Below are 13,559 nucleotides of genomic sequence, written 5' to 3'. Positions count from 1 at the left end.
TCTTTATTCACTTTCCACTTTCTGGGTTCTCGAAAAAAGGAGATAAAATTCAGGCAGAGCTAAGTGAAAACATGCTAATGGAGCCAGAGCCATGATCAACCCAGGCAGCACCACATTTGGCCGAGCCTTTTCTCCTGTGTAGCATTGCTGTAACACTCCTTGGCATGTCTTCCAGCTGCTTCCTAATTCAAGACAGAGATGTTTTATATTTAAGAGAGAGGAAGAAGTTCAGGCTTTTTTGGTAGGTGTTAGTTAAAGCTGAACTTGACATTTTTCCTACTGCAGACAAAGCGAAACCTCTCCTTACATCTGACCAAGTTCAGGAAAGTTCATGATCATCATCTGTGTTACAGCCAGGGAAAGGAGAGGAAGGGGTCACCAGGGAAGAGATGAGAGGATTGTCCCAGATCACATAGCAATGGGAATGAGGCCCTTTACCCTTGAGAGCTTTGTTGGGTTGAATGCAGCTCCTGGCTTGGCTTGTGTTCTCAGAGTACAGCTACCACTTGAATTCTTTCCTCTTGCTTGTGCTGGTGCCTTCTGCAGTAAGAAAGCCGTACTGGTCCGGTGGTGCTGGCTGGGTTGTGGATACTGGTAGCAGCTTTGACAGCCAGCAGCTCAAGGCAAGGTGAAAAGAGGAGGAAAGTGCTGAGAAAGTGATGCTGGTAATGGCCTTTCAGGCACAATGTGGGCAGTGTGTGCAGCTCATCATCAGGTCAGGCTCCCACTAAGGCTCAGATCTTGCAGTCCACAAAGCTTTTACACAGAGCAGCTTGTGGCCTGATTTTCCCTGCAGAGAACAGAACTCTTTCACCGACACTTAGCTATGCATTTTCTGCTTCATACGTTCCCTTTCCCTCCGCTGCAGCAGGATTTGTGTGGGCATAGACACTGCTGCTGCGAACTGAGAGATTGGAGGAAGCAAATCAGTAGCCCCAAGCAAAAAAGATTGATATTAAAATAAACCAGTTGCCAAAACAACGCCCTGTGTCAGCTGCATACTGAGATAAAATCCAAGGATATCTAAACTGGCTGAAATAGGTGGAGGATGTTGGTGTGTGGGAATAATGTACTCGCATTCCTCATGGCAAGTACTGCCTGGCTGGGCACAAACCTGTGCCCTGTCTGATGCCTGGGACTAAAGTTCAGATGCTGCTCCTCAGGTACAGCAGAGACGGGCAACATTAAAATGATAGTAAGTAGCTTTGCTTTTACATGTTACTGTCATACTGGTGCTGCCTGCTATGAAGTATTTGGTATTGGCATTACAAACCCTCTGCAGTGCAGGATCTTGGGGTATCCCAGAGACACTTAATTCAGCCTTGTAGCATCCCCAGAGGGGTGGATGTTCTTACCACAGTTACAGGGAGAAAATTGAAATGCAGAGATGTGATTGTGACTTCAGCATCTCTTGGTTTGCCAGTTCTGAACGTTAGGTCCATTTCCCTCCAATAATAGGTATAAGGTCCATGTGAGCATGACTTTAAATCCTCCTTTTCTGTATTTATGTACTAAAGGGTTAGGCCACACTTGGTAAACCTCAGGTTGGAATCTAAAAAACCAGATTTGCACATTGTACAAAAGAAGCTCTGTTTTCACAGAGACCGAGTGCTCCCTGATCCACCAACACCAATTGGAGATGTAAGTGCTCAGCACCAGACTCCTTTCTTGCAATAGCCCTTACTTTAGTTTAACAACTGTTGACTGTATCCATTAGCAGTAAAATACAAGTTCAAATTTAGTCCCTGCCAGGCATGAAAATGTTTTCTTGATTTTTTTTTTTTTTTTTTTTGCACTAATGCTTCTATCTTGGAGATGTTCATTGAAGTCTAAATGTTTCAAGAAAACAAATATCCCCTTTCCAAAGTTGTTTTTTGTTCTCCTTACTGTGGTTATTTTGTCTTGATGTGAATATATAAAATTGCTTATATTCGCATCTGTATGTGTGACACATGCTTCTGTTATTGCTGCTTGAATAAGTCTGCCTCGATTTTTCTTTGGGGTTTTGTATTTGCTTTTTGAGCTACTTATTTTGCTTCTCTCAATCAAAGACTGCTCCTCCAGCCACATGTGTCTCTGCCTGCTGTGGTGTTTGCTTTCTTTTCAAACCAGAGCTCCGATGAAATGTTTTTTTCATTCCAATCAGTTCTGAAAGGTTTTTGCACCTACCAGCCTTGTTTGCCTCCTTCCTCCCCTCGAGTTCATCTTGCCCAGCCTCCGTCTGTTGGTCTAATATTTTGATTTCCCTGTTTCAACTTTGTAGCAGATGTTGTTCAGTCTCATGGTGCCGTCTTCATGGAAAGCGCATCCCTGTCCACCCCCATTTCAGCCCCTCAGTTCAGGGGCTTCCGGAGAGCCAGTGAGATCAGCATTGCCAGCCAGGTCTCAGGAATGGCAGACAGTTACACTGCTTCCAACATAGCCAACAGTAAGTGTTTCACCCCCCTCCGAGACTACCGCTCGCTACCGCACCGCTCTCTCAGAGCCACGCACCGGGCCAGAGCCACACAGCTTCTGTCTGTCTATCTGTCTGGGGTTATACTTTCCATTCATAACAAAAAGCTGGAATTCTTCCACCTTCACCTGGTTTTGCCATAGTCAGTGCCATGTGTTATCATATCCCCTGGAGGAACAGATGATATACTTGACTATAATACAGGGGCCACCACTGTGTTATGCATGTTGGACTGTGCTGGTGATAAGTTGTTCAAAAAAATATAATAATAATTGATAACTTTGAGCACCATTTGGCTGCTGTGCTTGGTGAGGGCTAATCCAAAGGGATGTTTCTGTGCTGCTGTTGGTGAAGCGTGCAGAACGGGTAGGGATCAGTGCTGCCAGATTGATAATGAAGGATGTGACAAGTGGCTTGATGCAGTTCACTTAAATGTGGTCCACAAAAATGGGGATGAATAAGCCCCTCTGAAATGCTTAAAGAGAAGAACAGGTTTGGGTTATTTATTACTTTTGCATTAGAAATTCAGCTCTTTGGTAGCCCACAGGGCAGCTCAGAGAGTTAACCAGTTATGACCCATATCCCAAAGCCAACTGAGGAATAAAAAGGATTTTTTATTTGTTATTTTTCCCAAGACCTGTATAACTTCCTGACTTATACAGTGGAGAACAACAGCCTTTGTTAATGGTTCAGCCCCTTCATTTCAGCTGAGGTGAGAGATTAACAGTCGGTATCCTCAGGGACCTCTGATAACTCAGACCAAAAAAACCTGAAAATCAAACAAATTTAAAACAAATAAACAAAAAGGGCACCAAAACCCACACCATGAAAACCTTCAGCTCAAACTCTTGCCCCAGAAGACAGCAAAAATTTAGAGATAGTCCATTCCTGGTACATAAGAATACAGGGCTATGAATGACTTGCTTCATAACTAATTGCTGAGGTTAATAACACCCCCCAAGGCAAGTTTTAGTTGCTGAAGGTCTGTGGGCGCTACTCAGGGGCTGCTGTAACTTCTTGCCCTGTTTGAGGCAACACTCAGCAATGCTCTGACAGACAAGGTTTTCTTTCCCAAAGCGTATCCAAGGGCTGATGCTGCACTCCCCGTGTGCGTTCTTATATTTGTCCTGGTAAGACATCTTGCCAAGTGCTTCCTAAATATTAATCTGCATGGGAAAGAAGGCTCCTGGGGGAGAAGGTGTTTGTCTTGTGCTGGTTTCACACCCACAGAGAGCTGCTGAGCTCAGCCGGCCAGGATGGGGAGCTGGGGGTGTGGTGGTTGTTCTATGAAGTGTTTACACTGGGGTGATGCCTAAAGGCCAATGTGACGCGACGGAGGGATGCTGCCTCTGTGAGCTGATGGCAGGATCAGGCCCACGCAACGCTTGTCTCTCTTTGCTTTCCCTGCGCTCGCTCTTATTATTTAGCTTCTGGTTTGTGTAATTTATTCCTCCATCCACTTCGCAGCCATCAAAACCTGTTTCTGAGATCGCAGGGGAAGAGTCGGGCCCTGCTGCGGGCTGTGCACGCACCCTGACCCCAGGTGCAGCCTGCCCCAAGGGCTGTCGCAGCATCTTCCTTCGCCGCCCAAGTGCCGACATGTCCTCTGAGCCCTGGCTCTGCCTTTGCAGCTCTTGCACTCGACCTTCTCAGCGTGGCATTGAGGGCTGGAGGTGGGCCGTGCTTATCCCGCAGGGAGAGCCGGAGGAAGTCCAGAGGGGCACCTCAAAGCCATGGCTCCCTCCCGGGGAGCCTTCCCTCGGGTGCAGCTTCCCTTGCCCTGTGAAATTCTGGAAGGTTGAAACCAGTGTTGCCTGCAGCAGTGCGTGTGCCATAATAATAAGTGTGATTTCTGCTTTTTTTTTCTTTTCAATTTTATTTTTCCTTTTAATTTTATTTTTCCTTTTAGAAACCAAACACCATCTTAATTACTGTAGAGGGTTTAGCCTTCTGTCCCAACTTGCCCTCCCTCACAAATCCCCTACCCAAACCTCGTCCAAGAGACGTGGGCAGCATAAACATGAAATCCTTTCAAAGGGAAGAAAGCTGAAAGGGCCACGGAGTCAGGCTGCAGTCTGTGCTCTTCGGATACCCGACCTGGACATCAAGACAGGTATTCTGGATAGATCCACTTGGTCAACCCCCTCTCTCATTCGATAATCACAGAACTTCACAACAAATCTATGCGCTTTCACTGAGCCACTTGCAATTTCTGATTGTGTTTTAACAAGCATTTCTGTCACTTTGCTCCGAAGATTGATTATAACACAGCTAACAACTTGTCAAGAGCAGAAGTTCTTCTGGACAGAGCTGTGGGGCAACGCTTTTGCCTCCGCCATTGTCTTTTGAGCATGGAGGAGTAAATCCTGTCTGCTTCCTACAAAGATTCTGAAATTACCCAAGCTGGGGACTTGCATGAGAAATGAAAGGTTGGGACACAACCAGGAGCTGCCAATTTGGAAGACAGGGAGTCAGAAATGGCTGCGAGGAGGTGCCTTTGTGCTCTGGAAAAACCGTCTTGATCCATCAACACCCTTTTCCTCCTTCCCATGGCTCTTGAGATCGAGGGCCATTAGGATGAGAGTGGCCTGGGCCATGGGGATGTGCTGATGCCATAACCCTCTGCATGCTGCTGTGGTGGGAGCTTTGTACAGGTCTCTGGAAGGAGCTGGTGGGTCCATTTTTTCAGTTCAGCATCTGTGCTCATCACCAGCTAGATTTTCCTTAACAAGAGGGGTTTGTTGGATTGTACCTTATACCTGGCAGCTTTCCTGGAAGTCCATAAAAAGGGAACATTGTCGCAGAGGAAAACCAAGCTTGAGAAAGCCCTTGTCAAAGCACCAGCTTGCAACCTGCATGCCCACACAGTTCCTCCTGTTGCTCTCTCGATCTGATCCATCTTCTCTTTCCATGACTCTTTTTCCAGGCTGGAGCGCGCGGGGTTTTGAGGAATCCTTGCTGCTGAGAAAGCAGCCCATGCCTCTGGGGTCTGAGGCTTTGGGCTGAGTCATACTAATTTCTAGTCAAAAAGGAGGTGTGCATGAGCAGAGTTCAGGGCATCGTTGGGGTGTGGTGGTGTCCCACGGGTGAACGGTGGCTGTTGGACACTTGTGTGCAAGTTGTTGACTCCTCACGGGAGAAACTCTTCTGTGTTGTCTGTAACTTTGCCCACCCAAAATCCCAGTGTATTTTTCAGTTCCCTGTGCAATGAAGTCCTGGTGCTCCCAAATACTTCTCTTGTTGGCCACTGCAGAGGCTGTGCTCCTGGAGAGGTTGGGCTGGACATCTCTGTTGCCTGTGACATGGTAGCCCAGAAGGGCAACAAGGACTTGTTGGGTACTGCCAATCCCAGCAGCAAGTGCCATATACCCTGCCTTGTGGTGCCTTTTAGTATCTCACGTGGGCTCCCAGTGTTCAGATTCTCTTTAGTGTGGCCAATATCTGGATGTTATTCCTTGGTGAAAGCTAAAGGAGTTGGAAGCAGGGCTGGAGGTGGCCTGGATGTGTGCTGTGGTGAGCAGAACAAACACATCCTTCTTCCCACAGCTCCAGGGAGATGGGTTTCTGTCTTATGTTTTAGCACATGGATTCCCAGGCTTATTGCACATGAGCCTTGGACCCCTTCCTCGGGGTCTGGACTAACAGCCAATTAATACCTGCCCTCTAGTGCCTTCCTACTTGCTTAAATAAAGGAGAGCTCAAGTGCTGGTGCCCTTGCGTGTTCCTCACTTGGTTTGAGCAAACACTCAGCCCAGGGTTGGTTGTTCCCTCTTAGCAGTGTGACCAACCTCCCCATGTACCTGGAGTGAGGAGCCAGAGCCTTGAAATACCATTTGTGATGGAGACTGCGCGTGCGTGCGAGCCCCCTTTGTCTGAACGAGTCTTTTGCTTCTAGTTGCTGCCAAATGGTGGGGAACCAAAAGGATCGACTACGCTCTCTACTGTCCTGATGCTCTGACAGCTTTCCCAACGGTTGCTTTGCCGCACCTCTTCCATGCGAGCTACTGGGAGTCCACAGATGTTGTCTCTTTCCTGCTGAGACAGGTATGGTCATCCTCCCTCCCCAATCTCCCTTGGGCTCAAAAATATATCAGGGGGGTTTTTTTCACTGTACCTTCCATAACTCTTATTGACATGTAGAGATAAAAAAAATACCCTTTGCTACCACAGCTCCATTTTCTTCCCCTTGTTTTTGTTCCTCACCTGTGTTGTTACCAGAGCTGCAGATGTGCAAACTTCACAGATGTGTGCTGTCACACTTGGTTAGTTTGGGTCTGGACTTTATCATCAGAGCAGGTTTCAGATGGGCTCACTGGGGAGCCATGGAATGAGCCCAGGGCCATTTCCTACCAGATCACAGTGGCAAAAGTCAGTGGCACTTGTTTCTTGAAGTGAGCTGTCCTCTGTTTGTGCAAGTTGGGATCTCAAGTCTGAAACTGAAAGGAAACGTCTCGATGTGCAAATAAAGTTAGCACCAAATGCAGTAAAACCAAAGGAGAAGTTTTGTATTGACTTGACAGGAGTTGATAGGCAGAGCTCGGTTCTCCATTTTGGCTTTCTGAGTTATTGTGGTCTCCTCTAGGGACTCAGACCATCGTCACTGCATTGGGATTTAGTCTTTGTTCCTCCAGTACAAAGCAGTTCTGTGACTGGGTAAATAGGGATTGCTGGTGTCCGGAGTCTGACAGCTCAGAGTCTATCAATCTACATTTGGCCTGAGATTTAAATTTACTGTTTCAAATGTGGGTTTCCTAATATAAATACCTTTTCTTTAGTTCCTTGGGGATGAGGGGAGAGTTGTTTGCCTTACAAAGTATGAACCCCCCAAGGAACAGTACTTAGAGCATGGAATTGGAAAAAACAAAACTAAAAGCAACTCTGTGAATTGTGTTGCCCACGTCAGCTCTTGAGTTTGCTTTGTGTTAGCTCAGCTGTTAAGTTGTCTGCGTTCTCTTCCAGCCTCGTCGACTGCAGCTTCCAATTATTTATGATTCTGTTGGCAAACTTTCTTTCAGCGCTATCTTCCAAATAGTGCAGGGACCATAAACAACAGAGATGTCAGTTCTGGTGGCAGCTGAGCAGTAATAATAATTCAGTGAGACCCTTTCTTCCCAGGCTGCACCTCGTCCAGCGAGACATCTCTGTGCTTGCACACACCTTGCCAGATCAGCTGCTGTGAAACCCCAGCCCCGTATCAAACTCAGCCTAATGGGGCTGAAGAGGTAGAGAGAGACCCATAATTGTGCCTGAGTGGGAACAGTCATGAACAGTCTCATACACAAAATGTTCCACTCAAGAAATAGCCAATTTACTCAGGATTCAGCCTGAACCTGGGTCTGTAGCACAGTGTGGTGCTTCATAGCTTGTGGCTTGAGGTATCTCCCCATCCATTCCAAAGCCTGCCGGTGGCTGCCTCAGTAGTCTGGCACCCCCCTTCCCCAGTGCCTGTCTCTACTCGCTCATCTCTGCCCTGAGACCAGGGTTTTTTTCATCCTCTGTTGTCTTGCTGTCCTTCCAGAACACCATGCCACTTCTTCCCCTAATAAGGATTTGTTTCTAACCGCCTTTGAAAGTCATCTCTGGACAAAATGTGAAAGTAAGCTGTTGAATAGTTTTAGCCTCTGAAGATTAAATCTTGTTAAAACAAGCCCAAATAGGACTCAGAATAGATTCATGATTTAAATAATTTTCAGTAAAACTTGTTATTTTGTTTACCTTGGGTTTCCATGAACTCCCTCCCCAGTAAGCTCATCCTCCCTGGGGTCCTTTTTCCATTTCTCTGGAAGAAAACCAGCTTCAGCTCGCCAAAGCAAGCTGGCCTGTGTCAGACCACTACAGCCAAGGTCAGCTGGAGAGCTGCTGACCACACAAAACATGTTCAAGACCATGTAAAAGAGCCCACATTTAAGACTCTTATAATTTTTTTGGTGGAATGGGATCACTAAGGACTACTTCAGATTTCAAGAGTTCTCTGTGCAGAGTCATCTCCCAGTCTTACAGCAGTCTTTGAGATGTCCCCTGGCCTTAGGGCGTTGTTCTTCCTTTTCCCTTCTAGAGCTTAAGAGCAATCTAGGTAGAGTCTAACCCTCCTCTCTGCAGGTTCCTGCTTCTCCATCCCTGCCCATGTCCTGGTGACAGGCAGGAATTGCCCCCAGAGGCTGGCTGGTGGGCATCACCTTACCCCTTTGTGATCCTTAGGCTGGTGTGGTGACATCCCACCAGCACAAAGCCCTTGAGCTCCATCAACCTCGGAGACGAGGCCAGACCTCTGCATGCCTCTGCCAGGGTCAAATGAATGAGAGGAGGAAAAGCCACAGTGCAAGAGCAGTCCAAAAGGTGTTTAAATAGAAATAAGAAATGAGCTGAAGGAACGGCATCTGTCAGCATGAGGCCAGTCAGCAGCTGGTGCTGGATCTGTTGAGAATGGCAGAAGTCTCGTGTTCAAAGCAGGAGACTGGTCCCTCACAGACCATGGGAAGGGACTAGTGAATGCCTGGAGGCAGGGCAGAGATCTAAGTACGGAGCTAGTCCTGCTGTGTTAGAGTCAGTTTTGTACCTCCTGACAGTCTAAATAACCTGTGTCCCAGCCAGGATTAAGTCAGCACTGGCCGCAAGCTTTGCTACTTCAGAAGAGACCACTTGTCCTTGCAATTAAGGGAGCAGCCTGTAAAACCTGCAAGCTGACAAGCCAAACGCCGAGGCAAACTCAGGCTGCCTCTGTCCAGGCATTGCCCTTACTCAGCGCTGGCTCAGGAGATGCTGAACAGCGGGGACAGGAGGAGTGGGGGTCACTGCACCAAGAGGCTGACGTCTTGATGGGATCTGTCGTCCTGCAGGTGATGAGGCACGAGAACTCGAGCATTTTGGAGCTGGATGGGAAGGAAGTGTCTGTCTTCACCCCCTCCAAGCCCCGCGAGAAGTGGCTCCGCAAGAGGACGCACGTGAAGCTCCGGGTAAGGGTGTTTTTCGGGCTGCCTCCATGGCAAGAGGGAGTGCTGTCGTGCAGAGGTGTTTTGATTTGGGCTACAAGAACGGCACTGAAGGCAGCCAGCATGGGCACGGCTGTGTCTGTCCACAGCAGAGACAGAAGTATATGTTAGTGATTATATCCTACCCATGCAGTTGTGAAAGAGCGACCTGAAAGATCTGTGCCAGCGAGGTGTCCTCTTGGCCTTGAGTCTGTGAAAAATATAGAAAGTGTTGTCTGTGGGTCAGGGAAAGGGACTGAATATCTTTCAAAGTCCAATAATGCAAGTTCTCTGCTTGGTAAATGCCTTTTGCTCCCACAAAATGTCTTCGATTCCCAAAAGAGGGTAGTTCTCTGCTAGAGCTGAAACAATGTCAGCAAATTTCTCTGGCAGCTGTTTGGATTGCCTCTTAAATCTAAAGTGTAAGAGGTAAAAGTATCAGAATTGTATGTACAAACTGCCATTGAAATTGGCTCTTCAGCCACGTACACTCAAATCCATCCCATTGATGTGGGGCACAGAGTCTCACCTCTTCCGCAGGTCAAATTCTTTTCTAAAGCTGAGAGCAGTGGGTGGAGTGGAAGGGAGGAATGGCATAGAGAAACCCACACTCCCATTTGTCCGGTTATATTTGGCATTTCCCTGTGAGGCTGTCCATTGCTGCAAACTTTTTTCTTTAATTTTTTTTTTCTCTTTTTTCCTTTCCCTCCCAACTTGTGCAGAACGTCACAGCCAACCACAGGATAAATGACACCATTGCTAATGAAGATGGGCCCCAGACCTTAACTGGAAGGTTTATGTACGGTCCGTTAGATATGGTCACACTCACAGGAGAAAAGGTACTATGTCTGCTATGGGGGTTGCACACCATGTGGTGAAAAGTGGGGGGGACAGGGACAGAGGAGATGTTGGTTGGTGCTCCCTTGGTCCCTGGCAGGGTTTTCTACCCTTGCATCTTGGCCAGGTTCCCCTGCTCAGACTTGTGTGGTGCCTCCTACCAGGAACAGTGTTCATCAGGGAGATCTTCACCACTGAGGCCAGGTTTCATTCCAGCATCCTGATGTTGGGGCGCTTCTCAGCTCAGATCTGTGAAGTGCAGAGGGTGGAAGCAGGACCCAGCCCTGCTGCCACCCAGGGGGGCTTGGGTGAAAGGTCCCAATGCTTGGCCTGTTCTGCTTGTCTGTGTCTTCCCTGTTGCTGACCCAGTTTTGCTGTCTTCCCAGGTGGACATTCACATCATGACCCAGCCGCCGTCAGGAGAGTGGGTTTACTTTGACACAGAGATCAGCAACAGCAGCGGCAGAATTTCTTACGTCATCCCTGAGAACCGGCGCCTGGGCATTGGCGTGTACCCTGTCAAGATGGTGGTCAGGTGAGGTACCTTGGGGGGCTGGGGCTTAGTTTGCAAGAGGAACAAAAGAGGAATTTGATGATTGTAGAATATGGTCCCTCCTTGTGGGGCAGCTCTGCTTGTTGGGTGGGTTCAGAGCCTGGTTTGCCAGCAACAAGGACAAAGCTATTTGTACTCCACAGCTGTGAGAGGAAAATCCACGTTTTATTCTGACTTGTGCATCATCAACGGCATGGTAATTGAGCTCCCACTGCAGGAGCAAGCCTTCTGCGCCACAGACATATGGCCTCACGGTCATCTGCAAAACTGCACAACTGAGCATATTTTAAAGACCATAAACTTGTCCTTGAGGAACAGAACTTTGTACTCGTAATAACTCACAGCCCAGGGGCTCTGGCTCAGTTCCAGTTGCTGCTGTTGAGCTCTGGAAGGGGGAGGAGGGGAGCATCTTCTCAGTGGTGAACCCAGAAATGGTTTTCTGGGAGTATTTTTTAAAGTCACTGATAGCAGGGCTCCAGAGCTCTATTTCCATCCCCACTTTAACACAGAGGCCTTCACGCGGTGCCTGTCACTGCGGTAACTGAGAGTGGCATCGCTGTTAGAGCCAAATTTGGACCAAATTCAGGTGCTGCTTTGGGCTTGTGGGACTCGGTGATACCTTCTGAATACCTTGATGCCTGTAAGTACCTGCATCCTTTTCAGGGGCGACCACACGTATGCAGACAGCTACATCACGGTCCTGCCGAAGGGGACGGAGTTTGTGGTGTTCAGCATCGACGGCTCCTTTGCAGCCAGCGTATCCATCATGGGCAGCGACCCCAAAGTCCGCGCCGGAGCGGTCGACGTTGTAAGGTCAGTGGCGGGGCTGGGGCAGTTGGTTTGTTTGACACTGGCGTTGCTCTAGGTCTGCAATCCACTGACTCAAGGCTTTCCTTCTAGGCACTGGCAAGACCTCGGCTACCTCATCATCTATGTCACGGGCCGCCCCGACATGCAGAAGCAGAGGGTGGTAGCGTGGTTAGCACAGCACAACTTCCCCCACGGGATTGTCTCCTTCTGCGATGGGCTCGTTCACGACCCACTGCGGCACAAAGCCAACTTTCTGAAATCCCTCATCACGGACGTAAGCCTGGGTCTGATGAAATATGATGGTAGCATGGGTTTAGATTGCTCCTCATCCAATGGCAATGTGACCCGCAGTGGAAGATTAATCTATTAATTTTATTTGCATCCACTTACTGCTTTACAAAGGTTTCTACGCTGTTAAATTGTCATCTCTGCTCTGCACTGCTCCATTTCATCACTCATACTTCCAACACCAAATGCCTAATGAAACACAGGCAGCAGTGCCTCTCTTCCCCACACGTGCACTTTTTTCCCCCATTTGGTGGCTTTCTGGCTGCCCACGATGTAACCAGCAGGTCTGAGAAGACATGGAGCTGCTGCAGAAATGGCCTTGCACCGCACAGCCGTGATGGGAGACTCTGCAGGGCATCTTCCCAAGCGTTCAACCCCAGGGAGGTCTTAATGTTGCTCAGCCCAGAGCTTCAGAAAAGCTCCAGATAAAACAAGGTTTTCTCTGTCTTGCAAATGAGGAACTGCCAGTGTCCTGAGCACCCATGTACTGCCTTGAATAGCAGGAAAGCCCCTCGTTAACTTTTGGACTCTCATTTCAGCCTGAGTCAAGGTGGAGGGAGCATCTGGCTGTCACTTGCTGCCTGCTCTCCCTTGTCCTCCACAAAAACAAGTTTGTAACCAGGAGCAGAGATTTCCTTTCCCTCTCCCCAGCCTGCCTGCAGCTCCAGTAGCACCAGTCTGTGGTAGCACCAGTGTCCACACCTCCCCTGCCAGCCCCTGCTTCAGCCCACTAAGGAAAGGGTTAGCCAGGACCTGCTCTCTGCTCGGTGTGGAGGCAGATGAATCCCTGAAAAGCAGCATATTTTGCTGCCTGTCCCTTCTCCTTCTGCCCAGTGGAGTTAAACAGTACTGCACATGGCAGTGTGGCTGGTGGAGGGGTGCACTCCCTGCTAACAATTACTGCTTGGGGGGTTGGAAACCGCTTCTCTCCCCACCATAACAAATAGGCAGTGAAGTGTGTGGCATCCCTGCCCCCCCCCCCCGCAGACCTCAAGGGAAGGCTGTGGATCGGGAAGCAGAGATCTGCTTTCGTATTGCTGTTAACTCTTGTTCTGGCCTGTAAACATCCCCAGCTCTGTTAATTAGCGCTTTGCACAGCGGTGTGTTATCCAGCTGGGAACTTATGTAAGTTATTGACCTGAGATTCCTACAAATGCTATTTAAAAAAAAAAAAACAAAAAAAAAAAACGAACCCTGCCTGTTGAGCAGCACGGAGCGCCCATATGTTCTGACCGCATGTTGCTTTCACTCCCCACAGCTCCACATGAGGATCCATGCGGCATATGGATCTACTAAGGACATCTCTGTGTACAGCTCCATCAGCCTCCCGCCCACGCACATCTACATCGTTGGCCGACCCACCAAGAAGCTGCAGAGCCAGTGTCAGGTAGGAGCCAGCTTGTCAGAGCTCCGGAGGTGCCACCAAGGGCCTCCTGTGGGTGGGCGATGGGAATTTGGTTGGGTGACTGAGCTAGTGTTTGCCAAGAGGACAGCAACTGTCCCACACACCAGGACCCATCGCATCTGTCCGAGCTGTTCCATGTCTCGTACGTCAACCCAGCACAGCAAACACCTCTGGCTGCCAGTGGCTATCTGGGAAACGTGTCCCATCCCTCTAACGCCTGCCCTCATCCCTCTTTGTCTCGCA

At 48.7% G+C, this 13,559-nt stretch overlaps 1 protein-coding gene across 7 annotated transcripts in view; it reads left to right on the top strand.

The window, feature by feature from the left end:
• Nucleotides 1–13,559, top strand: part of PITPNM2 (phosphatidylinositol transfer protein membrane associated 2) — a 140,722-nt gene that overhangs the window by 122,655 nt on the left and 4,508 nt on the right. For 4 of the 7 annotated variants that reach the window (XM_042805441.1, XM_042805445.1, XM_042805442.1 and 1 more), the window contains 8 exons: nt 2,264–2,428; nt 6,351–6,499; nt 9,292–9,408; nt 10,146–10,262; nt 10,647–10,795; nt 11,477–11,626; nt 11,714–11,897; nt 13,170–13,298. In XM_042805441.1, coding sequence (XP_042661375.1) covers nt 2,264–2,428; nt 6,351–6,499; nt 9,292–9,408; nt 10,146–10,262; nt 10,647–10,795; nt 11,477–11,626; nt 11,714–11,897; nt 13,170–13,298 — 1,160 coding nt within the window. Of the gene's footprint in view, nt 1–2,263; nt 2,429–4,364; nt 4,569–6,350; nt 6,500–9,291; nt 9,409–10,145; nt 10,263–10,646; nt 10,796–11,476; nt 11,627–11,713; nt 11,898–13,169; nt 13,299–13,559 lie in introns of all 7 variants that reach the window. The other 3 variants (XM_042805447.1, XM_042805446.1, XM_042805440.1) reach the window with 2 other exon arrangements.

The sequence above is a fragment of the Tyto alba genome, unplaced genomic scaffold, assembly GCF_018691265.1.
Source record: "Tyto alba isolate M040663 unplaced genomic scaffold, T.alba_DEE_v4.0 Super-Scaffold_44, whole genome shotgun sequence".
NCBI lineage: Eukaryota > Metazoa > Chordata > Aves > Strigiformes > Tytonidae > Tyto > Tyto alba.
This window is presented reverse-complemented; position numbering and strand designations above follow the sequence as displayed.